Source organism: Papio anubis, chromosome 1 (assembly GCF_008728515.1).
Source record: "Papio anubis isolate 15944 chromosome 1, Panubis1.0, whole genome shotgun sequence".
Lineage (NCBI taxonomy): Eukaryota > Metazoa > Chordata > Mammalia > Primates > Cercopithecidae > Papio > Papio anubis.
The window spans coordinates 124,682,548-124,706,305 of NC_044976.1; the positions used below are offsets into that span (position 1 = coordinate 124,682,548).

The 23,758-nt window shown below is 42.7% G+C and overlaps 1 protein-coding gene across 3 annotated transcripts in view; it reads right to left on the bottom strand.

Moving 5' to 3' along the window:
• Positions 1-23,758, bottom strand: part of NUP210L (nucleoporin 210 like) — a 171,301-nt gene that overhangs the window by 127,618 nt on the left and 19,925 nt on the right. For all 3 annotated transcript variants that reach the window (XM_031653098.1, XM_031653096.1, XM_031653099.1), the window contains 6 exons: positions 22,325-22,483; positions 15,984-16,052; positions 14,014-14,120; positions 13,051-13,191; positions 10,043-10,180; positions 8,808-8,963 (listed from right to left, as the gene is read on the bottom strand). In XM_031653098.1, the coding sequence (XP_031508958.1) occupies positions 8,808-8,963; positions 10,043-10,180; positions 13,051-13,191; positions 14,014-14,120; positions 15,984-16,052; positions 22,325-22,483 (770 nt within the window). The remainder of the gene's footprint in view (positions 1-8,807; positions 8,964-10,042; positions 10,181-13,050; positions 13,192-14,013; positions 14,121-15,983; positions 16,053-22,324; positions 22,484-23,758) is intronic.

Consider the following 23,758-nt stretch of genomic DNA (forward strand, 5'->3'; position numbering starts at 1 on the left):
AGAGGAAAGTTTATAGTAATGAATGCCTACATCAAAAAAGTAGAGGCTGGGCACGGTAGCTCACACCTGTAATCCCTGCACCTTGGGAGGCCGAGGCAGGTGGATCACCTGAGGTCAGGAGTTTCAGACCAGCCTGGCCAACATGATGAAACCCTGTCTCTAACAAAAATACAAAAAATTAGCAGGGCGTGGAAGCGCGCACCTGTAATCCCAGTTACTCAGGAGGCTGAGGCTGGAGAATCACTTGAACCCAGGAGGCAGAGGTTGCAATGAGCCGAGATCACACCACTGTACTCCAGCCTGGGAAACAAGCAAAACTCTGTCTCAAAAAAAAAAAAAAGTAGAAAACCTTGAAAAATACAACCTAATGTTGTTGTTGTTGTTGTTGTTTCTTTTTCTTTTTTTTTTTTTTTTTGACGCGGTATTGTTCTGTTGCCAGGCCGGAGTGCTGTGGTGCAATCTCAGCTCACTGCAACCTCCGCCCCCTGGGTTCAAGCAATTCTCCTGCCTCAGCCTCCTGAGTAGCTGGGATTACAGGCACGCGCCACCATGCCTGGCTAATTTTTGTATTTTTAGTAGAGACAAGGTTTCACCATGTTGGTCAGGATGGTCTCAATCTCTTGACCTTGTGATCCACCTGCCTTGGCCTCCCAAGGTGCTGGGATTACAGGTGTGAGCCACCGCACCTGGGCAAAGTATCTTGAAGAACTGGAAAAGTTGGCTGGACACAGTGGTTCATGCCTGTAATCCCAATACTTTTGGAGGCTGAGGCAGGTGGATTGCTTGAGCCCAGGAGTTCAAGATCTGCCTGAACAATATGGTGAAACCTTGTCTCTACAAAAAACACAAAAATTAGGGGGGCATGGTGGTGTTCACCTGTATTTCCAGCTACTTGGGAGGCTGAGGTGGGAAGATCACTTGGGCCTAGGAGGTAGTGGCTGCAGTGAGCTGTGATCTCGCCACTGCACTCTAGCCTGGGCAAAAGAGCAAGACCTTGCCTGAAAAGAAAACAAAAACAAAAACAAAAAAAACCAACTACAAAAGCAAGAGCAAACCAAAGCCAAAATTAGTAGAAGAAATAATAAAGATCAGAGCAGAAATAAATGAAATTTTAAAAAATACAAAAGATCAACAAAATGAAGAGTTGGTTTTTTGCAAAGATAAACAAAATCAACAAACCTTTAGCCAGACAAAAAAAAAAAAAAAAGAGAGATGACCCAAATAAGTAAAATCTGGCTGGGTGTGGTGGCTCATGCCTGTAATCCCAGCACTTTGGGAGGCCGAGGCCGAGAGATCACCTGAGGTTAGGAGTTTGAGACTAGCCTGGCCAACATGGTGAAAACCCATCTCTATTCAAAATACAAAAAGTAGCCAGGTGTGGTGGCAGGCATCTACAATCTCAGCTACTCAGGAGGCTGAGGTATAAGAATCACTTGAACCCGGGAGGCAGAGGTTGCAGTGAGCCGAGATTGCACCACTGCATTCCAGCCTGGGCGATAGAGTGAGACTCAGTCTCAAAAATTAGATAAATAAATAAAATAAGCAAATAATAAATAATAAAAGTAAAATCTGAGATGAAAAAGCAGATATTACAACCAATACCACAGAAATTCAAAGGATCATTAGGGGCTACTATGAGCAATTATATGCCAATAAATTGGAAAACCTAGAAGAAATGGATAAATTCCTAGACATACACAACCTACCAAGATTGAACTATGAAGAAATCCAAAGCCTGAAAAGACTAATAACAAGTAATGAGATCGAAGCTGTAATAAAAGTCTCCCAGCAAAGCAAAGCCCAGGACTTGATGAATTCACGGCTAAATTTTACCAAACATTTAAAGAAGAACTAATTCTAATCCTACTCAAAGTATTTTGAAAAATAGAGGAGAAGAGAATACTTCCAAACTCATTCTATAAGGCCAGTATTACCCTGATACAAACACCAGACAAAGACATCAAAAAACAAACAAACAAAAAAAACTACAGGCCAATATCCCTGATGAATATTGATAGAAAAACTCTTCACAAAATATTAGCAAACCAAACTCAACAACACGGTATTTTTTGTTTTGTTTTGTTTTTTCAGACGGAGTCTCACTCTGTTGCCCAGGCTGGAGTGCAATGGCGCGACCTCAGCTCACTGCCACCTCTGACTCCCAGGTTCAAGCAATTCTCCTGCCTCAACCTCCGGAGTAGCTGAGACTACAGGTGTGCACCACCACACCCGACTAATGTTTTGTATTTTTAGTAGAGAAGGAGTTTCACCATGTTGGCCAGGATGGTCTCGATCTCTTGACCTTGTGATCCGCCTGCCTCAGTCTCTCAAAGTGCTGGGATTACAGGCGTGAGTCACTGCGCCTGGCCTCAACAACACATTTTTTTAAAAGATCATTAATGGCCAGACACGGTTGCTCACTCCTGTAATCCTAACACTTTGGGAGGCTGAGGTGGGAGGACTGCTTGAGCCCCGAGGCCAAGGCTGCAGTGAGCCATGTTCCTGCCACTGCATTCAAGCCTGGGTGACAGAGCAAGAACTTGTCTCCAAAAAAAATTGCTAAAATAACTATAAGAGTATAACTGGAATGTTTGTAACAAAGAAAGGATAAATTCTTGAGGTGATGTGATGGATACTCCATTTACCCTGATGTGACTATTATGCATTGTATGACCATATCAAAATATCTCATGTATCTCATAAATATAAACACCTACCATGTACACCTAAAGATTAAAAATTACAGCACTTTGGGAGGCCAAGGCAGGAAGATTGCTTGAGCCCAGGAGTTCAATACCAGCCTGGGCAATATAGGGAGACCCTGTCTCTAAAAAAAGTTTAAAAATTAGCTGAGTGTGGTGGTATACATCTGTAGTCCCAGCTACTTGAAAAGCTCAGGTGGGAGGATCGGATGAGACCGGGAGGCAGAGGTTGCAGTGAGCTGAGGTTGCACCACTGCACTCCAGCATGGGCAACAGAGTGAGACCCTGTCTGGAAAAAAAAAAAAAAAAAAAAAGGCCAGGCACAGTGGCTCATGGCTATAATCCCAGCACTTTGGGGGATCGAAGCAGGTGGATCACCTGAGGTCAGGAGTGTGAGGCCAGCCTGGCCAACATAGTAAAACCCTGTCTCTATTAAAAATACGAAAATTAGCTGGGCATGGTGGTGCACACCTGTAGTCTCAGCTACTTGGGAGGCTGAGGCAGGAGGATTGCTTGAGCCCAGGAAATGGAGGTTGTAATGAGCTGCGAGTGTACCACTGCACTCCAGCCTGGATGATGGGAGAGAAACCCTGTCTTAAAAAAAAAAAAATATATATATATATATATAATTTTAAAATGTTAAGAAAAAGACTTAGAAGAAATCATTCCTTAAATATTTACATACACATGAACATATATAAACACATTATATATATGTTATTCACTATTATACATAATGTAATGATACAGGTCTCTTCTATATACACACACACAAGGTGCTAAACATGTCACTCTACATTTTTAAATTTATTAATCTCTTTAAAGCATCTAACTCTATATAGGAGGGGTCTGGCAAACTATGGCCTGTGTACAACCTGTTTTTGTACAATGAGCTAAGAACAGTTTTTACATTTTTAAAAGTTGTAAAATAAAACAACCACCACCACAAAAAAGAATATGAGATAGTGACTATATGTGGCCTGTAAAGACTAATGTATTAGGCCGGGCGTGGTGGCTCACGCCTGTAATCCCAGCACTTTGGGAGGCCGAGGCAGGCAGACCACGAGGTCAGGAGTTTGAGACCAGCCTGGCCAATACGGTGAAACCCCGTCTCTACTAAAAATACAAAAATTAGCCAGGCATGGTGGCACGTGCCTGTAAAAATTAGCCAGGCATGGTGGCACGTGCCTAGCTACTCAGGAGGCTGAAGCAGAAGAATCGCTTGAACCTGGGAGGTGGAGGTTGCAGTGAGCTGAGATCTCACCACTGCACTCCAACCTGGACAACAGAGCAAGACTCCATGTCAAAAAAAAAAAAAAAAAGAGGCTGGGCACGGTGGCTCACACCTGTAATCCCAGCACTTTGGGAGGCCAAGGCAGGCGGATCAGGAGGTCAGGAGATCCAGACCATCCTGGGTAACACTGAAACCCCATCTCTACTAAAAATACAAAAAAATTAGTGGGGCATGGTGGCAGGTGCCTGTAGTCTCAGCAGCTCAGGAGGCTGAGGCAGGAGAATGGCGTGAACCCTGAAGGCAGAGCTTGCAGTTGGCCAAGATGGCGCCATTGAACCCGGGAGGTGGAGTTTGCAGTGAGCCAAGATGGTGCCACTGCACTCCAGCCTGGGCGACAGACTCCATCTCAAAAACGACGACAAAAAAAAAAAAAAAAACAAGACTAATGTATTTACTATTTGGCCCTTTACAGAAAAAGTTTGCCGACCTTTGACTTAGAGCACTTCCTCTTTCTTGATATCTTTTAAAAATATGTTTTGGTTGGGTGTGGTGGCTCATGCCTGTAATCGCAGCACTTTGGGAGGCCAAGGCAGGAGGATCCCTTGAGTCCTGGAATTTGAGACCAGCCTGGGCAACATAGTGAGACCCTATCTCTACAAAGACAAAAATAAAAAATTAGACCGGGTGTGGTGGTTCACACCTGTAATCCCAGCACTTTGGGAGACCGAGGCGGGTGGATCACCTGAGATCAGGAGTTCAAGATCAGCCTGGCTAATATGGTGAAACCCCGTCTCTACTAAAAGTACAAAAATTACCTGGGCATGGTGGCAGGCACCTATAACCCAGCAACTGGGGAGGCTGAGGCAGGAGAATTGCTTGAACTCGGGAGGCGGAGGTTGCAATGAGCCGAGATCACACCACTGCACTCCAGCCTGGGCAACAGAGCAAGACTCCGTCTCAAAAAAAAAAAAAAAAAAAAAATTAGCCAGGCATAGTGGTACATGCCTGTAGTCCCAGCTACTTGGAAGGCTGAGGTGGGAGGATTGCTTGAGGTCAAGGCTGGAGTAGGCCACGATCGTGCCACTGCACTGAGCCTGGGCAAGAGAAATCCCATCTCAAAAATTAATAAATAAAATAAAATATATTTTATTTTGTCATTTTTGCCACTTTCTGTGTTTCTTCTGCTAGTTCCTCTTCCTCTGCCTATGTTTCTTAAAGTGATATTTAAGTTACACAGGATCCATATGTTCTTCCTGGGAAACCTTACCCAGTCCCAAAGCTTCAGTGACTAACCATATGCAAACTCTCCAGCCCTAATCTTTCGGTTGAACTTCAGACCCCTATTTCCAATTAAAAGCATCCACTTGGATGCTCCATAGGTGAATTACACTAAATGTATCCAAAACTAAATTCATCATCTTTTCCATTTTTTTGATTTTCTTTTCTTTTTTCACTTTTCTTTTCTTTATTTTATTTTATTTTTTTGAGACGGAGTCTCACTCTGTCACCCAGGCTAGAGTGCATTGGGGCGATCTCGGCTCACTGCAAGCTCCGCCTCCTGGCTTCACGCCATTCTCCTGCCTCAGCCTCCAAGTAGCTGGGACTACAGGCGCCTGCCACCACGCCTGGCTAATTTTTTGTATTTTTGGTAGAGACGGGGTTTCACCATGTTAGCCAGGATGGTCTCGATCTCCTGACCTCGCGATCCGCCCGCCTCGGCCTCCCAAAGTGCTGGGATTACAGGCGTGAGCCACCACACCCGGCCTCTTTTCTTTTTTTAAAGACAGGGTCTCACTCTTACCTAGGCTAGAGTGCAGAGGTGTGATCATAGTTCACTGCAACCTCAAACTCCTGGCCTCAAGTGATCCTCCTGTCTCAGTAGCTAGGACTACAGGCACGTGCCACTACGCCTGGTTATTTATTTTTTTTAAGAGATGGGGGTCTTGCTTTGTTGTCCAGGCTGGTCTCAAACTCCTGGCTTCAAGCCATCCTCCTGCCTTGGCCTCCCAAAGGTGTTGGGATTACAGGTGTGAGCCACCACTCCTAGCCTCTTGCATTTTCTATCCACCCCGCTGGCAAAGTGAGAAACCTCCACATCATCTCTGTGGCTTTAAATGTTTCACTCTCCCCTGCTCAAGTAGGCATCAAATCTGATTGAGTTTACCTGTTGAAAAAGCTTCTCATTTTGTCCATTTCCGGCTATTCTCAATACCATTTCACCGGTTCAAGCTTAACTGAAGTTTTTGTCTTCACTTTCTCCCTTCAATCCATTCTAATCTACTAGTCTATAGCACCAGCAAGTATCTTTTGTTTTTTAGTATCATGGTTGTTATTGCCTGACTATAAAAATAATTAGATATCTTTCAGAACAGAGACCTTACCATACCATTGACCTGTTAAAAGCCTGTGTTGGTTCCCCATTGTCTACAGCAAGGATTGGCAAATCTTTCTGTAAAGAGCTAGATAGTAAACATTTCAGACTTATTCAGGCTACACAGTCTCCGTGGTAACTACTAACTCAGCAGCTGTGGCTTGAAAGCAGTCCCAGACAATATGTAAATGAATGGGAGTAGCTGTATTCTGATAAAAATTTATTTACCAAATAAGGAAGCACTCTAAATTTGACCCTTGGGCCTTACTTTTATTCCATCCTCCAAAAGTCTTGTTCAAGGTCCCACCTCTTTCACAATAGTCTCTGAGAGTCCCATACACAAGGATTTCTCTTTTACTAATAGCACTTACTGTACAATTCAAGTAGTTCTCAGTCATACAGGGCTTTAAAATATCTCACATATCATTTTCTTAAAATGTTATTTAACTTTTTTCATGTCAATATATCTTCCTAGTTAGACTTTAAATACTTTAAGATAGGGATCATGTGTTATGTATCTCTGGATGTCCAATAATACCTACGAGATAATAAATGTTCACTGAGTGATGACAAACTGTTAAGTCCTATAGAGAACAGCAACATATATTAAAAATGGGGCTGGGGCTGGGCGATGTGGCTTATGCCTGTAATCCCACCACTTTGGAAGGCTGAGGTGGGCAGATCACTTGAGGTCAGGAGTTCGAGACCAGCCTGGCCATAATGGCGAAACCCTGTCTCTACTGAAAATACAAAAAATTAGGCCGGGTGCAGTGGCTCACGCCTGTAATCTCAGCACTTTGGGAGGCCGAGGCGGGTGGATCATGAGGTCAGGAGATCGAGACCAGCCTGGCTAGCACGGTGAAACCCCATCTCTACTAAAAATACAAAAAATTGGCCGGGCATGGTGGCGGGCACCTGTAGTCCCAGCAACTTGGGAGGCTGAGGCAGGAGAATGGCGTGAACCCAGGAGGCGGAGCTTGCAGTGAGCCGAGATTGCGCCACTACACTCCAGCCTGGGCAACAGTGCGAGACTCCATCTCAAAAAAAAAAAAAAAAATTAGTTGGGTGTGGTGGTGGGTACCTGTAGTCCCAGCTACTCAGGAGGCTGAGGCAGGAGAATTGCTTGAACCTGAAAGGCAGAGGTTGCAGTGAGCTGAGATCATGCCACTGCACTCCAGCCTGGGTGACAGAGTGAGACTCCATTTCAAGAAAAAAAAAAAAAATGGGGCTGGGTACAGTGGCTCACACCTGTAATCCTTGCACTTTGGAAGGCCAAGGCAGGAGGATCACTTGAGGCCAGGAGTTTGGGACCAGCTTGGGCAACACAGTGAGACCCTGTCTCTATAAAAATAATAAATTAACTGTTTGGGGTGGTGCATATCTGTAGTCCTAGCTACCTGGGAGGCCAAGGCGGGAGGACTGCTTGAGTCTAGGAGTTTGAGGCTGCAGTAGCTATGATCATGCCATTGCCCTCCAGCCTGGGCAACAGAGCAAGACTCAGTCTCAAAAAAAGAAAAAATAAAGGAGAAAAATAGGAAAATGGTTACATAATATACTAAAAAAGAGTTTTCGATCTTTTAGAAACAGATTGACAAACCGAAATATGACACTAGAGATAAAGTTACTATAAAGACTATTTAAAAATCATATGTATAACTATAACAAAAAAGTTGACGTTAAATATTAAATATATGCTAAGCACTGGAGTAAACACTATCTCATTTAATCTTGACAACAAAGACTATACTTCCAGTGATCATTTCTATAGTTCATTACAAGGGAAGTTTCTCTGAACATGTAGAGCACTGTAACAAATGCTCAAAATGTTACCTATTACTATTTTCAGTTTACATGTGTTTTTATAATTGGTATAATAAATACAGAATGCATTTCATCATTTTTTTGCCAAAATTCTCCAGTTAAAAACATTTTTCAGTAATTCTGATAATAACCTTTGAGGTGGATACTAACATCATCCTATGAGGAAACAAATATAGATGTTAAACAAGTGACTATTAAGTGAAACAAGATTCAACCTAGTTACAGAAATATTTTAAACATATGTATTTCTGGCTGGGTGCAGTGGCTCACGCCTGTAATCCCAGCACTTTGGGAGGCCAAGGCAGGCAGATCACCTGAGGTCAGGAGTTCAAGACCAGCCTGGCCAACATGGAGAAACCCCACCTCTGCTAAAAATACAAAAATTAGCCAGGTGTGGTAGTGGGCACCTATAATCCCAGCTACTCAGGAGGCTGAGGCAGGAGAATTACTTGAACCTGGGAGGCAGAGGCTGCAGTGAGTGAGCTGAGATCTTGCCACTGCACTGCAGCCTAGGAAACAGAGACAGACTTTGTCTCCAAAAAAAAAAGTATTTCTAGACTGAATGTGAGTAATATTTTTAAATAGCCATGTTGGGCTATTTTTAAAAATGTGTTAATTACTTAAATTTAGACAGTAGTGTTGTAGGGATAAGAAGAAGACTATCTGGAGAGTCGTTTACCTTAATTTCTCCATATCGAAAGGGATTTTGTACATCTCGGGCCAAAACAGTACTATTCCCCCTGACCTGACCTGCAGTCACTACTCCTTTAGTGGTTACTATGACCACTGTTTCATTAGAAGAAGTCCAGGTGAAGTTGCCACTGCCACCCTCTACCTGTGAAAACGCACATTACATTCAATTACAATCGGAAGAAAATGAAATTTAAGTGAAAATGTAAAACTTGACTGGTGAAATAAAGTTTACAAATAATAACATAATGTAATAAATTATTTTTGGACACATTAGAAATTGTGACACTAGGTCGGGCGCAGTGCCTCACACCTGTAATCCTAGCACTTTGGAAGGCCAAGGTGGGTGGATCAGGAGTTCAAGACCAGCCTGGCCAACGTGGTGAAACACTGTCTCTACTAAAAATACAAAATTGGCTGGGAGTGGTGGCACGTGCCTGTAAGGCCAGCTACTCTGGAGGCTTAGGCAAGAGAATCGTTTGAACCTGGGAGGTGGAGGTTGCAGTGAGCCGAGATCGCGCCATTACACTCCAGCCTGGGCAACAAGAGCAAAACTCTGTCTCAGAAAAACAAAAAGAAAAAAACGGCTGGGCGCGGTGGCTCAAGCCTGTAATCCCAGCACTTTGGGAGGCCGAGAAGGGCGGATCACGAGGTCAGGAGATCGAGACCATCCTGGCTAACACGGTGAAACCCCGTCTCTATTAAGAAATACAAAAAACTAGCCGGGCGAGGTGGCGGGCGCCTGTAGTCCCAGCTACTTGGGAGGCTGAGGCAGGAGAATGGTGTGAACCTGGGAGGCGGAGCTTGCAGTGAGCTGAGATCCGGCCACTGCACTCCAGCCTGGGTGACAGAGCGAGACTCCGTCTCAAAAAAAAAAAAAAAGAAAAAAAGAAAAGAAACTGTGACACTATAGTAAAGTACCTTAACAGGTAAGAGAAATACTAAAGGGAGGCTAAGTAATGGTAGTGTCACAAAATGTCAAAAAAAGGCACAACAGAACTTTATAAAACTCACAAGGAAAGGATACTGGGAAGAGAGAAAGCATCCATAACCAAGTCTTGTCACAGATGACATTTTTCAAGAGTATAATTCTGGTTGTCACCAAAACCCAAGTTATACTCTTAGGATTGGGAAGAAATAAATGTAACATTAATCAAATTTCAATAAATTAAGCTATAAGAGAAACCAACTTATCTCATTGTGAAGCCTTATAGGACACCATACCTGTACTTTATAATGATATAACATTCCCATAGGATGGTGAGGAAATGCCAGAAATTTGGGTGTAAGCGTGATGGGAAAATAAATCTTCACTTCTTGTTGGTGTTTGATTAGAAATTTTATAGGCTGAATATCTTTATTCTATAAGAGCAGGAAAAAAGGAGCAAAATGTATTTTGTAAGGACTGTTCTTATAATACACATTCATATACTCAAAATGTCAGCAAAATGGTATGCTCATAAATTAACCAGTTTCTATCTATAAAAGAAATAAAGAAATATTTATCTTCATTAAATAAGCATAGCTACTATGGTTCAATAATAATGAAAATGAAATAATAATGAAAAGGGTTTTGCTAGACCTAAACTAATTATCACAATCAGGGAAAATAGCTTAAAATTCCCTGAAATAAAAGAGGTTTTTAAAAAAATCAACATAGGAAGGGAAATCATACTTTCAGAAGAAAGACCCCTGGACATCCATAAACTGTAAAGGCCAAGGGATGCTATAAGCTATTCAGAAGAAAACGAGAACATTTAAAGGTGCTAAGGTAAGAAATTCTCCTCATACTTAAAAACAAGCAAAACTCACCCATATACAGAGGGCCAACTTTTTGTATAAGGTTCTACAGGGCTGGCCAGGCGAGGTGGTTCATGTCTGTAATCCCATCACTGGGAGGATGAGGTGGGTGGATCACCTGAGGTCAGGAGTTCAAAACCAGCCTGGCCAACATGGTGAAACCCCATCTCTACTAAAAATACAAAAAATTAGCCAGGCATGTGGTGCATGCCTGTAACTCCAGCTACTTGGGAGGCTCGGGCAGGAGAATTGCTTGAACTTGGGAGGTGGAGGTTGCAGTGAGCTGAGATCACGCCATTGCACTCCAGCCTGGGTGACAGAGTGAGACTCTGTCTCAATTAAAAGAAAAAAGGAGAGAGAGAGGCTGGGCGCGGTGGCTCACGCCTGTAATCCTAGCACTTTGGGAGGCCGAGGTGGGCGGATCACAAGGTCAGGAGTTCCAGACCAGCCTAGCCAATATGGTGAAACTCCGTCTCTACTAAAAAAATACAAAAATTAGCTGGGCGTGGTGGCATGTGCTTGTAGTCCTAGCTACTTGGGAGGCTGAGGCAGGAGAATCGCTTGAACCCAGGAGGTGGAGGTTGCAGTGAGCTGAGATCGCGCCACTGCACTTCAGCACGGGCAACAGAGTGAGACTCTGTCTCAAAAAGAAAAAAAAAAAAGAGAGAGAACGAGAGAGAGAGAGAGAGCACAATGGGGATGGTAAAAAAAAAAAAAAAAAAGATTTGACGGGCATTTAGAAGAATTGACGTGGTGCTTAATAATGTATTGAATACAGAAGCTGAGGGAGAAGGGAGAGTCAAGGGTGACTTTGGATTTTGTCTAAACTGAGTGAAAGGAGGGAGCATTGAAGAAAAAGTAGGTTTGGGAGAGGAAAGTAGGTCTGGCAGGCTACTAAAAATCAGGATACTTATGTATTTGGAGGCATTAGAAACAGATTCATTCCCTATCCCTTTACCCAACAACTCCATTTCTGTTGTTACACAGTATGGAAATTATCCAAAAGGAAAAAAAAATGTACAAAGATACTCAGTTATGCCATTTACAATAGTAAAAAAAAGTGGAAACAATGCAATAGTTCAATGTTTGGGGCATGGGTAACTAAATTGGCATATTAAACCTTTGGATTTTTAGAATTAATAGTACTTTATGCACCTGGTAGTGGTGGCTCACACCTGTAATCCCAACACTTTGGGAGGCCAAGGCAGGAGGATCACTTGAGCCTAGGAGTTTGAGACCATTGTGGGCAACATAGCAAGAACCTGTCTCTACAAAAAATACAAAAATTAGCTGGGTGTGGTGGCACATGCCTGTAGTCCCAGCTACTTGGAAGGCTAAGGCAGGAGGATCACTGGAGCCCAGGGGGTTGAGGCTGCAGGTGAGCTATGATGATGCCATTGCACTCCAGCCTGGTTGATAGAGTGAGACTTGTCTCCAAAAAAAGAAAAATAAGGTACCCTATGTGGACCTGATGACACATGGAAATGTGCATATGAAATACATTATGGCTGGGTGTAGTGGCTCACACCTATAATCCCAGCACTTTGGGAGGCTGACATGGGAGGATCACTTGAGCCTAGGAGTTCAAGACCAGCCTGCGCCACACAGTGAAATGCCTTCTTTACAAAAATTTTAAAAATTAGCCAGATGTGGCTGGTTGTGGTGGCTCACGCCTGTAATCCCAACACTTTGGGAAGCTGAGGTGGGTGGATCACTTGAGGTCAGGAGTTCAAGGCCAGCCTGGACAACATGGTGAAACCCTGTCTCTACTAAAAATACAAAAATTTGCCAGGCATGGTGGTGGATGCCTGTAACCCCAGCTACACAGGAGGCTGAGGCAGGAGAATCGCTTGAACCCAGGAAGCCAAGGTTGCAGTGAGCCAAGACCATGCCTCTGCACTCCAGCCTGGGCAACAGAGTGAGACTCTGCCTCAAAAAAATAAACAAAAACAAAAATTAGCCAGGTGTGGTTGCATGTGCCTGTAGTCCCAGCTACTTAGGAGGTCAAGGTGGGAGGATTCCTTGAGCCTCGGAGGTCCAGGCTGCAGTGAGCCATGATTGCACCACTGTACTCCAGCCTGGCTGATGAAATGAGGCGCTCTCTCAGAAAAAGAAAAGAAAAGAAAAGAAAAAAAAGGAAAAGAAAGAAAAGAAGGAAGGAAGGAGAAAGAAAAAGAAATGTTTTTAATGAAACCTGAAACCCCAAATGATATATACACGATGACCACAAATACAGATATTTTAATGTACAATAACATAGATTAGAACAGAAAATTTGTAGAGGAATAAACTTATGAGTGTGTTGTTTATCTGTTTCTTTATTTTTGTGAAAGATAAAGGTGGTATATGCTATATATCTGCTTGCACATCAACAAGTCAGCCAAGCCTCTTCAGTATTGTTAAAATACAAACACTGTCTTTTTAATTCCTACCTGGTAAATGCTGGAGGTCAGGGATGCACTTATTACCACAACACCATCTTTCAGGGCTTTTACTATATGGTAAGATCCATTCACAGTAGTTAGTTGCTCTTCAAAGTACTCTTTAGGAAAGTCGTGTGTAATCCTGAGATTCTGAAAATCAGCCCCACAGTAACACAAACCTGAAGATAGTTCTTTCCCTGAAGCCATCTTAATCCCAAACCATCTCTAAAACTGTAGCTATGCATTCATGGAATAAAGAGATAAAAACAAAACTTTCGCTCTCCCTCATGGAAATTATAAGTTGGGGAGATATAATTTTAAAATCGTACTAGTTTTTGAAAGATCTATCAATGGCAAGCATCAGGAATAGCAAGAGTCAAAGCTTATGCAAATTTTAGTGTAATTTTTAACATTTTATACATTGACAGTTCTCAGGATAAAATAAGGACCCTAGAAAGTGAGTACAATACTTCACATCTGATATTCATATTACTACTCTCACCACCACAAAACTCTCGTAACCATCTCTGATGTGAAGTAGTAGAATGAGGACACCCTCCAAAGTGTTATCACTGGTACTCATTTCAACTCTTTTCTATACTTCTGACCAAATTATATCTTTTACTTCTGATATTCCTCAAGAACAGAACTAGCTGGGCATGGTTGCTTATGCCTTTAATCCCAGCTGAGGCGGGAGGATTGCTTGAGCCCAGAAGTTGGAGGCTGCAGTGAGCTATGACCACACCACTATACTCCAGTCTGGGTGACAGAGCGAGACTGTGTCTCTTTAAAAAAAAAAAAAAAAAAGAACAGAATTAATGATAATAATAAATTACCAACTTGCTTTTCCAAAGGTAAAAATCTAGAATCAAAGAAAAAAAGAGGGCTTTCTAGCCAGGAAGATGGCCCACTCCATATCTTATGTATCTTATCCCTACAAGGAGCTCAGAAAAATAAAAAAGACTGACTCACATCTGAAATATAGATCTTTGTGCCGCTTTTATCAAAGACGTCTACTGTAATGACATACACCTGTCCCACCTCTAGACTCCATCGGTTTCCAGGTTGGACAGTGAAACCTATACACAAATCAAGAAACAAAAATATTAGAAGAGGCTAACATTTTTCTACAATGAATTTTAAAATACAATCTTTATAAAGCTGTTCAAACAGCAAAATGTACTAATAGATGGAGATTATTTCCAAAGTAGGTTCTTTTTTTTTTCTTTCTGAGACAGATTCTTGCTTTGTCACCCAGGCTGGAGTGCAGTGACGATCTTGGCTCACTGCAACCTCTACCTCCTGGGTTCAACTGATGGTTGTGCCTCAGTCTCCCAAGTAACTGGGATTATAGGTGTGCGTCACCATGCTCAGCTAGTTTTTGTATTTTTAGTAGAGATGAGGTTTTGCCATGTTGGCCAGGCTTGTCTCAAACTCCTGTCCTCAAGAGATCTGCCAGCCTCAGCCTCCCAAAGTGCTGGAAATACAGGCCTGAGCCACTGTGACTGGTCTAAAGTAGATTTTTTTGTTGTTGTTTTTTGAAACAGGGTCTTACTATCACAAGATGCTGGAGTGCAGTGGTGTGATCATGACTCACTGCAGCCTCAACCTCCTGGGCTCAGGCGATCCTTCCACCTTAGTCTTCTGAGTAGGTGGGACTAGGCTTAGAACACTGCGCCTGGTTAATTATTCTATTTATAGTAGAGACAGGGTTTCACCATGTTGCCCATACTGGTCTCGAACTCCTCGACTCAAGCGATGTGCCAGCCTCAGTCTCCCAAAGTGCTGGAATTAGACATGAACCACTGCATCCAGCTCTCCAACGTAGATCTTTTAGTTCCTTCTCTCAAATTGTATAAGGCTTGGCCTGGTGGCTCACGCCTGTAATCCTAGTGCTTTGGGAGGCCAAGGAAGGGGAATTGCTTGAGCCCAGGAGTTTGAGACCAGCCTGGGCAACACGGCAAGATCCCATCTCTACAAAAAAAATTAAATATTAGCTGAGCGTGGTGGCTTGCAGCTATAGTTCCATTACTCAGGAGGCTGACGTGGAAGGATCATTTGACCCCAGGAATTGGAGTCTAGGGTGGGCTGTGACAATACCCACTGCATTCCAGCCTGGGCAACAGAGCCAGACACTGTCTCAGACAAAAAAGAAAAAATTGTATAATAATTTAGGGTTCCAAAACTCCTGGTTTAATTTAGCTCATCTCAGGTATAAAGAAACACTTTAGGCTGGGCATGGTGGTTCACACCTGTAATCCTGGCACTTTGGGAGGCTGAGGAGAGCAGATCGCTTGAGCTCAGGAGTTTGAGACCAGCCTGGGCAATGTGGCAAAATCCCATCTTTACAGAAAACAAAAATTACTAAGGCATAGTGGCACACCTGTAGTCCCAGCTACTTGGGAGGCTAAGGTGTGAAGATTGCTTGAGCCCAAGAGGCAGAGGTTGCAGTCAGCCAAGATCACACCACTGCATTCCAGCCTGGGTGACAGAGCAAGACCTTGTCTCAAACAAAAACAAAAACAAACACAAACAACAAAAAGAAACACTTTCACTTATATCTGTAGACAAGAAGAAACCATACTTTCAGCTCATTCCTAATGTGTCAGGCAATATTTCAGCTTCTTTCAGTCAGATTCATTGTTTCATGTGGCCTATGAGCATTAAGATTCTTTTTTCCTTGTATAAAGTTTCTTTTCCTAACCTCAAAATTGTATTATATGGATTTTCATATTTTTTTCACAATCTTTCTCAACATGCTTCACTCTTGTGATAGCATTTAATCAGAACAATTTGATAAAATATGTCAAAGTAAGGTTGAATTTGAAATTAAGTCCCAGAATGAAAGTTGAAAGTTGAAGAAATGCTATAGTTTTTAATGTACTCATTTTAGTGAAATCATTTAAACTATCTACCTTTCTGAAAAGTAAGATCTAAAGTACCTAAAAATCCAGGCTCTACAACATATATGGTGCAATTTGGGAGTCCAGACACAGATCGCACATGAACATCTTAATTTTTGCTTAAGGAAATCATGTGAGCCAGATTTGGGGGAAAAGGTGAGGCACCAAAGGAGAAAAACAAACAAACAAACAAACAAACGCACAAATGAAAACAAACAAAAGTCCTATCTTTTATTATCCTTTGGAGAGTCAAAACTTAAATGTGTATATTTCTGCAAAAAGTCTGAGGGATGCTTAGTCATCTTATGAGTCAGATATTCTTGAATTTCAAATTTGAGGAAGATAGAAAGGGAGAAAAAAGATCATGCTTTGTGCTTTTAATATTAATGTAGCTGCAGACCTCTTTCTCCAAATAAATACCTACATAGGAGCCCAGTATGGAAGCAGGACGAAGTGGCTCCATTCTGGAGGAAGAGACCTTCTGGCTGAAAGGTGAACAGGGTTGATGGAGGCAGAGGGAGAGGCATGACTTGCCATTCAGCAACATGCCTAGAACTCCACAGACAGTTTCAAAATTACTAGTTGATTTTCTGTCTGCAATAAATGTTTAATACCAAAATGTTCTCTGCTTGCCATCAAAGATACTTCTGGGTCACTTACACCTCATTCTACCACTACCATTTCAGATAATCCTGGCAGAAATATAAATTTATTCCATTATCAGTCTATATAGAATCTAATTAAGACTATGCTTTGTTCTCAAAAATATACTACATCCAAAAGCTAAGAATAAATTACTTCTGCTCTGAGAAACACATAAATGGCCAGGCACAGTGGCTCATGCCTGTAATTCCAGCACTTTGGGAAGCCAAGGCAGGGCTTCGGATCACTTGAGGTCAGGAGTTCAACACCAGCCTGGCCAACATGGTGAAACCTCGTCTCTACTAAAAACACAAAAATAAACAGGGGTGGTGGTGCACTCCTGTAATCTCAGCTACTCGGGAGGCTGAGGCAGAAGAACCACTTGAACCTGGGAGGCAGAGGTTGCAGTGAGCTGAGATGGCGCCACTGCACGCCAGCCTGGGCAACAGAAAGACTCCATCTCAAAAAAAAAAAAAAAAAAAAAAAGGCCAGGCATGGTGGCTCACGCCTGTAATCACAGCACTTTGGAAGGTCGAGGGGGCAGATCATGAGGTCAGGAGCTCGAGACCAGCCTGGCCAACACGGTGAAACCCCGTCTCTACTAAAAATACAAAAATTAGCTGAGCGTGGTGGCAGGTGCCTGTAATCCCAGCTGCTCAGGAGGCTGAGACAGGAGAATCGCTTGAACTCAGGAGGCAGAGGTTGCAGTGAGCCAAGATTGCACCACTGCACTCCAGCCTGGGCGACAGAGCGAGACTCCATCTCAAAAAAAAAAAAAAAAGAAAGAAAGAAAGAAATACATAACTGACATGGCTAAACAGAAAACACTCAATCTGAAATACACTAATATAGACCAGGCACAGTAGCTCAGGCCTATAATCCCAATACTTTGGGAGGCTGAGATGAGAGGATCGCTTGAGCCCAGGAATTCAAGACCTGCCTAGACAACATAGTGAGACCCCAACTCTAAAAAAAATTTAAAAATTGGCCGGGCACGATGGCTCATGCCTGTAGTCCCAGCACTTTGGGAGGCTGAGGTGGGTGGATTGCCTGAGGTCAGGAGTTTGAGACCAGCCTGACCAACATGGTGAAACCCTGTCTCTACTAAAAATACAAAAATTAGCCAGGCATAGTGGCAGGCACCTGTAATCTCAGTTACTCAGGAGGCTGAGGCAGAAGAATTGCTTGAATCCAGGAAGCAGAGGTTGCAGTGAGCTGAGATTGCGCCATTGCACTCTGTCACCGAGGTTAGAGTGCAACGGCATGATCTTGGTTCACTGCAACCACTGCCTCCCATGTTCAAGCGATTCTCCTGCCTCAGCCTCCCAAGTAGCTGGGACTATAGGTGTGCACCACCATGCCCGGCTAATTACTGTATTTTTAGTAGAGACAGGGCTTTGCCATGTTGGTCAGCCTGGTCTCGAACTCCTGACCTCAGGTGATCCACCTGCCTCAGCCTCCCAAAGTGTTGGGATTACAGGTGTGAGCCACTGCACCTGGCCCCATCTTTTTTTTTTTTTTTTGAGACAGGGTCTCACTCTGTCACCCAGGCTGAGTGCAGTGGTACAATCACAGCTCACTGCAGCCTCTCTAACTCCTGGACTCAAGCGATTCTCCTACCCTCAGGCCTCTGAGTAGCTGGGACTATAGGCCTGCACCACCACATCTGGCTAACCTTTTACTTTTTGTAGAGACAGGGGTTTCACTGTGTTGCCTAGACTGGTCTTAAACTCCTGGACTCAAGCAATTCTCCTGCCTCAGCCTCTCAAAGTGCTGGGATTACATGCATGAGCCACTGTGCCTGGCCTAAAGCAAATCTTCTAAATACTTTATGGGTAACTCTGTGCCAAACTTAGGTTTAGTTCTGATATGTACTTTACTATAATATTCATAAAATGTAAGAGCTAGAAGGAAAGTCAGAAATAATAACATTCCCTTCATTTAACAAATGAGGAAACATCTCAACAGATCTCTAAAACAATTCATTCTTCTAATATCAAAATAAGATATCAGAATAAGATCTAAGCCTTCCATCTGCATTCCAAATCTCATTTTCTGTTGCCTCTCAGAAAACACATGCTCCATCAACTGGCTCTCTTTTCTCCCTTATCTCTGCCATCTTTCTCTGTTTAATTAAGAGAAATGTTCAAGTTTTTCCAATCTTAAAAAAAAAAAAGTATTCCTTGTGTCTTTTTCAAACTTCCACTTTGTTTTTGTCCTTGTGAAAGTCAAGCTGTTTTTACTGACAAAGTCACCCAAGACCTCCTAGTTACTACAACCTTTCAGTCTTTATCTTGACATCACCACCAGATTTGACCTGTTGAACAGTCTTCTCCTCTTTGTAAATTCCTAATTTGGTTATCAGGAAACTCCTCTCTCTGATTTTTCTTTCTTTTCTTTTTTTTTTTATTTAGTTGAGACTCAGTTTCACTCTCTCACCCAGGCTGGAGTGCAGTGGTGCCATCTCAGCTCACTGCAACTTCTGCCTCCCAGGTTCACGTGATTCTCCTGCCTCAGGAGTTCCTCCTGAGTAGCTGGGATTACAGCATGCACCACCACACCCTGCTAATTTTTATATTATTAGTAGAGACAGGGTTTCTCCATGTTGACCAGGCTGGTCTCGAACTCCTGACCAGTGATTCACCTGCCTCAGCCTCCCAAAGTGCTAGGATTACAGGCATGAGCCACTGCGCCCATCCTTGGTTTTTCTATAATACTACCTTTTAAGCATTCCTTTAGATCCTCCTTACACGTCCTCTTTTTCCATATGAACCTTAAAAGCCAGCATTACACAATTTTGTCTTTGGCCAAATTCTCTCACTCTATATAATTTCCCTAGGTGATTTTGTCTACAATAGCTCCAACTACTACCTATCTATAAACTAACTTTCAAATATCTATCTTGATCCTCAATCTTTCTCCTCTAGAGGCATAATGAAAATTTCTGCTTGGATATCTATCCCACAGTTTTGATGTTTTAATTTAACATGTGAAAAACTGAACTCATTATCTTTTTCCTTAAAACTGCTCTTTGTCTTATATTCTCCATCTCCATGAACAGTTCCACCAGCTACTCTATGCCAGGTGCTGGGACTCATTACGAATAGTCACCGTCCATGTCCTCAAAAAAGATATATAGCCGGGCGCGGTGGCTCACGCCTGTAATCCCAGCACTTTGGGAGGCCGAGGCAGGCGGATCACGAGGTCAGGAGATCGAGACCATCCTGGCTAACACAGTGAAACCCCGTCTCTACTAAAAATACAAAAAATTAGCCGGGTGCTGTGGCGGGCGCCTATAGTCCCAGCTACTCGGGAGGCTAAGGCAGGAGAATGGCGTAAATCCGGGAGGCGGAGCTTGCAGTGAGCTGAGATCCCGCCACTGCACTCCAGCCTGGGCGACAGAGCGAGACTCTGTCTCAAAAAAAAAAAAAAAAAAAAAAAAGATATATAAATAGACAAACACAATGTATTTTAATATTTGATACTTTGGGAAAAAATAACAATATGAACTGAAAATATGGGGGGAAAAAAGAACATTTAAGTTCACCTGGGGAATTCAGGGAAGTGCCTGACACACAGTTGGGTCTCAATAAATATTGAATAACTTAATTTATTTTGTAGGTATGATTGCATTTGTTGAAAAATGTCCTGGGTACCTTAAAATGACTAAAAAGCAAACAACATTGGATCAATAAGTCTCCTTAATGTGTGTAAGACAAATAATATAGGCAGCTAACTAACACAATTATACAAGAAATATTATACCTTTCAAGCCTGATAGAATTTTTCTGGTGTTAGCAACTTTTATTGAAGCGGAATAGCAGAAGTACTGTTCCTTTCGGAGCAGGGCTACCCTATAGACAGTGTGCCCCGAGTAGAGACATTCTTATTCAGAGTAAGCCTATTAGCCCCTACCTAATCTGCCCCTCCCCTACTCTGTTATTTCTACTATTTCCTGATTCACTGCACTTTAGCTTCACTGTCTTCCTTACTCTTCTTTAATCATGCCAAATATGTTCCTACTTCAGAACCTTTGCCATTGCTCTTTCCTTTCCCTAGAAGTCTTTCGCCAATTATCCACATGGCTTATTGTGCCAGTGTCGCCTCATCAGAGAGGGCTTCTCTAATTATGCTAGGTAAAGACTGGGTGTGGTGGATCACACCTGTAATCCAAGCACTTTGGGAGGTTCATTTAAGGCCAGGAGATCATCCAGCCTACTCAGCCTAGCAAGACCTCATCTCTACAAAAAAAGACACAATTAGTATGGCATGGTGGTGTGTGCCTATAGTCCCAGCTACTCAGAAGGCTGAGGTGGGAGGATTGCTCAAGGCTACTGTGAGTTATGATCATGCCTCTGCACTCTAACCTGGGCATCAGAGTGAGACCCTATCTCTAAAAAAAAAAAAAAAAATCTGGCTGGGTGTGGTGGCTCATGCCTGGAATCCTAGCACTTTGGGAGGCCAAGGCAGGTGAATTGCTTGGGTCCAGGAGTTCAAGAGCAGTGTGGGCAACATGGCGAGACCTCGTGTCTACAAAAAATATATAAAAATTAGCTGGGCATGGTGGCAAGTGCCTGTGGTCCCAGCTACTTGGGAGGCTGAGCTGCGAGGATCACTTGAGCCTGGGAGTTTACAGGTTGCAGTGAGCCAAGATTGCACCACTGCACTCCAGCCTGGGCAACACAGTGAGACCCTGTCTCTACAAAAACGATAATTTTTTGGCCAGGCACAGTGGCTCACGCCTGTAATCCCAGCACTATGGAAGGCCGAGGTGGGTGGATCATCTGAGGTCAGGAGTTCGAGACCAGCCTGGCCAACATGATGAAACCCCGTCTCTACTAAAAATACAAAAATTAGCCAGGCGTGGTGGCGTGCGCCTGTAATCCCAGCTGCTCAGGAGGCTGAGGCAGGAGAATAACTCGAACCCGGGAGGCAGAGGCAGGAGTGAGCAGAGATCGTGCCACTGCACTCCAGCTTGGGCAACAAGAGTGAAACTCTGTCTCAAAAATAATAATAATAATAGTAATAATTTAAAAATCTAACTATGCTGGACAAAATGGCAATTTGTATACCCAGAGCTTAGAACAATGTTGAGCATATAGTATAAATATAATAGATATTTTCTGAATGAATTTCTTTCAGATTCAAATATTCAAAAAAATTTCCAAATAAAGCACTGAGAGATGGAGTCCAAATCATGTTTCAATTTTCTGAGAATTTAAATCTTCATTCTCTTCTGTTTTCATTGACTATTACAGGTCTCTGTGTACCTTTCTTTGTTCAATCCTTGCATAGCAGATTTAGTGAATTTTTAAAAATTGCTCTCAACACAATTTTTAAAATATTAGTTAAATATCTACTGCAGACAATAGCATATTTTCTCAATTATCATGTACAAATAAGAAAGAACAAATTAAATAAAATTCTCACATGTTCTTCCAAACTCCGTTTGCCCCATTCCCCTAATTACAGTTTTTTTATTTCCCTAATTACAATTTGATTGAGGTTGCAAATAAGCACTGAAGTTAGTAGATCCCAAGTTCTAACTACACTCCTTTTCTCTACTTACTCTGTTAGAAATTATCACAGCAATAACTTATAATTCTTTGTTAAAAATAAAACCTATAGGAAAACACTGTAGTAGTACTATAATCATTCTTAAATTATTTTACCAAAGAACATGTCTAGCATGCTCAAGGAAGTGTAGACTGGCAGTTAAAACTTGAACAAAAGGATACTTTTATGGACAAAGACAAGATTAGTCTGGCCCAGTTGTGAGGCAGTCACCATGGCTGTTTTGTCATCCAGTAAAGCTACTTTCTCAGAATGAGACCCATTAAGTGCAACTCTATGGTCTTGCAATTCCAGTATATAATGTTCCAGGGGAAATTTCACCTCTGTAAGACATGAAAGATACATAAATGTAATGACAGCAGCTATTCCAGTAGATAATGATGTATTCTTGATCATAAAGGAGTGATCAGGAAGCAGACATAAAATAAGAGTATGATCTGCCTTTAATGTTTTTCCTGCTATGATGAATTTCTACATGTAACCATTTGTGTGGAGTTTATGAGTTAAAATATATTGCTGGAGGCTCGGTGTGGTGGCTCCTCCTGTAATCCTAGCACTCTGGGAGGCCAAGGCGGGCGGATCACCTGAGGTTAGGAGTTCGAGACCAGCCTAGCCAACATGGTGAAACCCTGTCTCTACTAAAAATACAAAAAATTAGCTGGGCATAGTGGCGGACTCCTGTAATCCCAGCTACTTGGGAGGCTGAGGCAGGAGAATCGCTTGAACCTGGGAGGCAGAGGTTGCAGTGAGCCGAGATTGTGCCACTACACTCCAGCCTGGGAGACAGAGTGAGACTCCATCTCAAAAAAAAAAAAAAAAAAGCTCAATGTAACTTTTACCATCAATAGAATATTAAGCTTTCAGTCGAGAATTGAGTTTCTCAAGAAATAACTTTTGCAAAGATCATTGCAATGATGATTCAAGTCCCTTCTGGTAAAGTGTCTTCACTTGCCCTTCAAAAGCTAGTAAAGCTTTTGTTGTTTTATTTATTTAGTTATTTTTAGAGATGAGGTCTCAGCTTGGCACAGTAGCTCAGGCCTATAATCTCAGCCCTTTGGGAGGGAGGCCAAGGTGGGAGAATCACTTGGGACAAGGAGTTAAAGACCAGCCTGGGTAACATAATGAGATCCGATCTCTACCAAAAAAAAAAAAAAAAAAAAGAGGCTGGGCGCGATGGCTCATGCCTGTAATCCTGGCACTTTGGGAGGCTGAGGCAGATGGATCACAAGGCCAGGAGTTCAAGACCAGCCTGGCCAGCATGGTGAAACCCTGTCTCTACTAAAAATACAAAAAATTAGCTGGGCATGGTGGCGCACACCTGTAATCCCAGTTACTTGGGAGGCTGAGGCAGGAGAATTGCTTGAACCCAGAGGTGGAGGTTGCAGTGAGCCGAGATCATGCCACCGCACTCCAGCCTGGGTGACAGAGCGAGACTCCATCTAAAAAAAAAAAAAAGAGCTGGATATGGTGGCAGGAACCTGTAGTTCCAGCTATTCAGGAGGCTGAGGTGGGAGGATCACTTGAGCACAGGAGTCCAAGGTTGCAATGAGCCATGATCATGCCACTGTACTACAACCTGGGCAACAGAGTGAGACCCC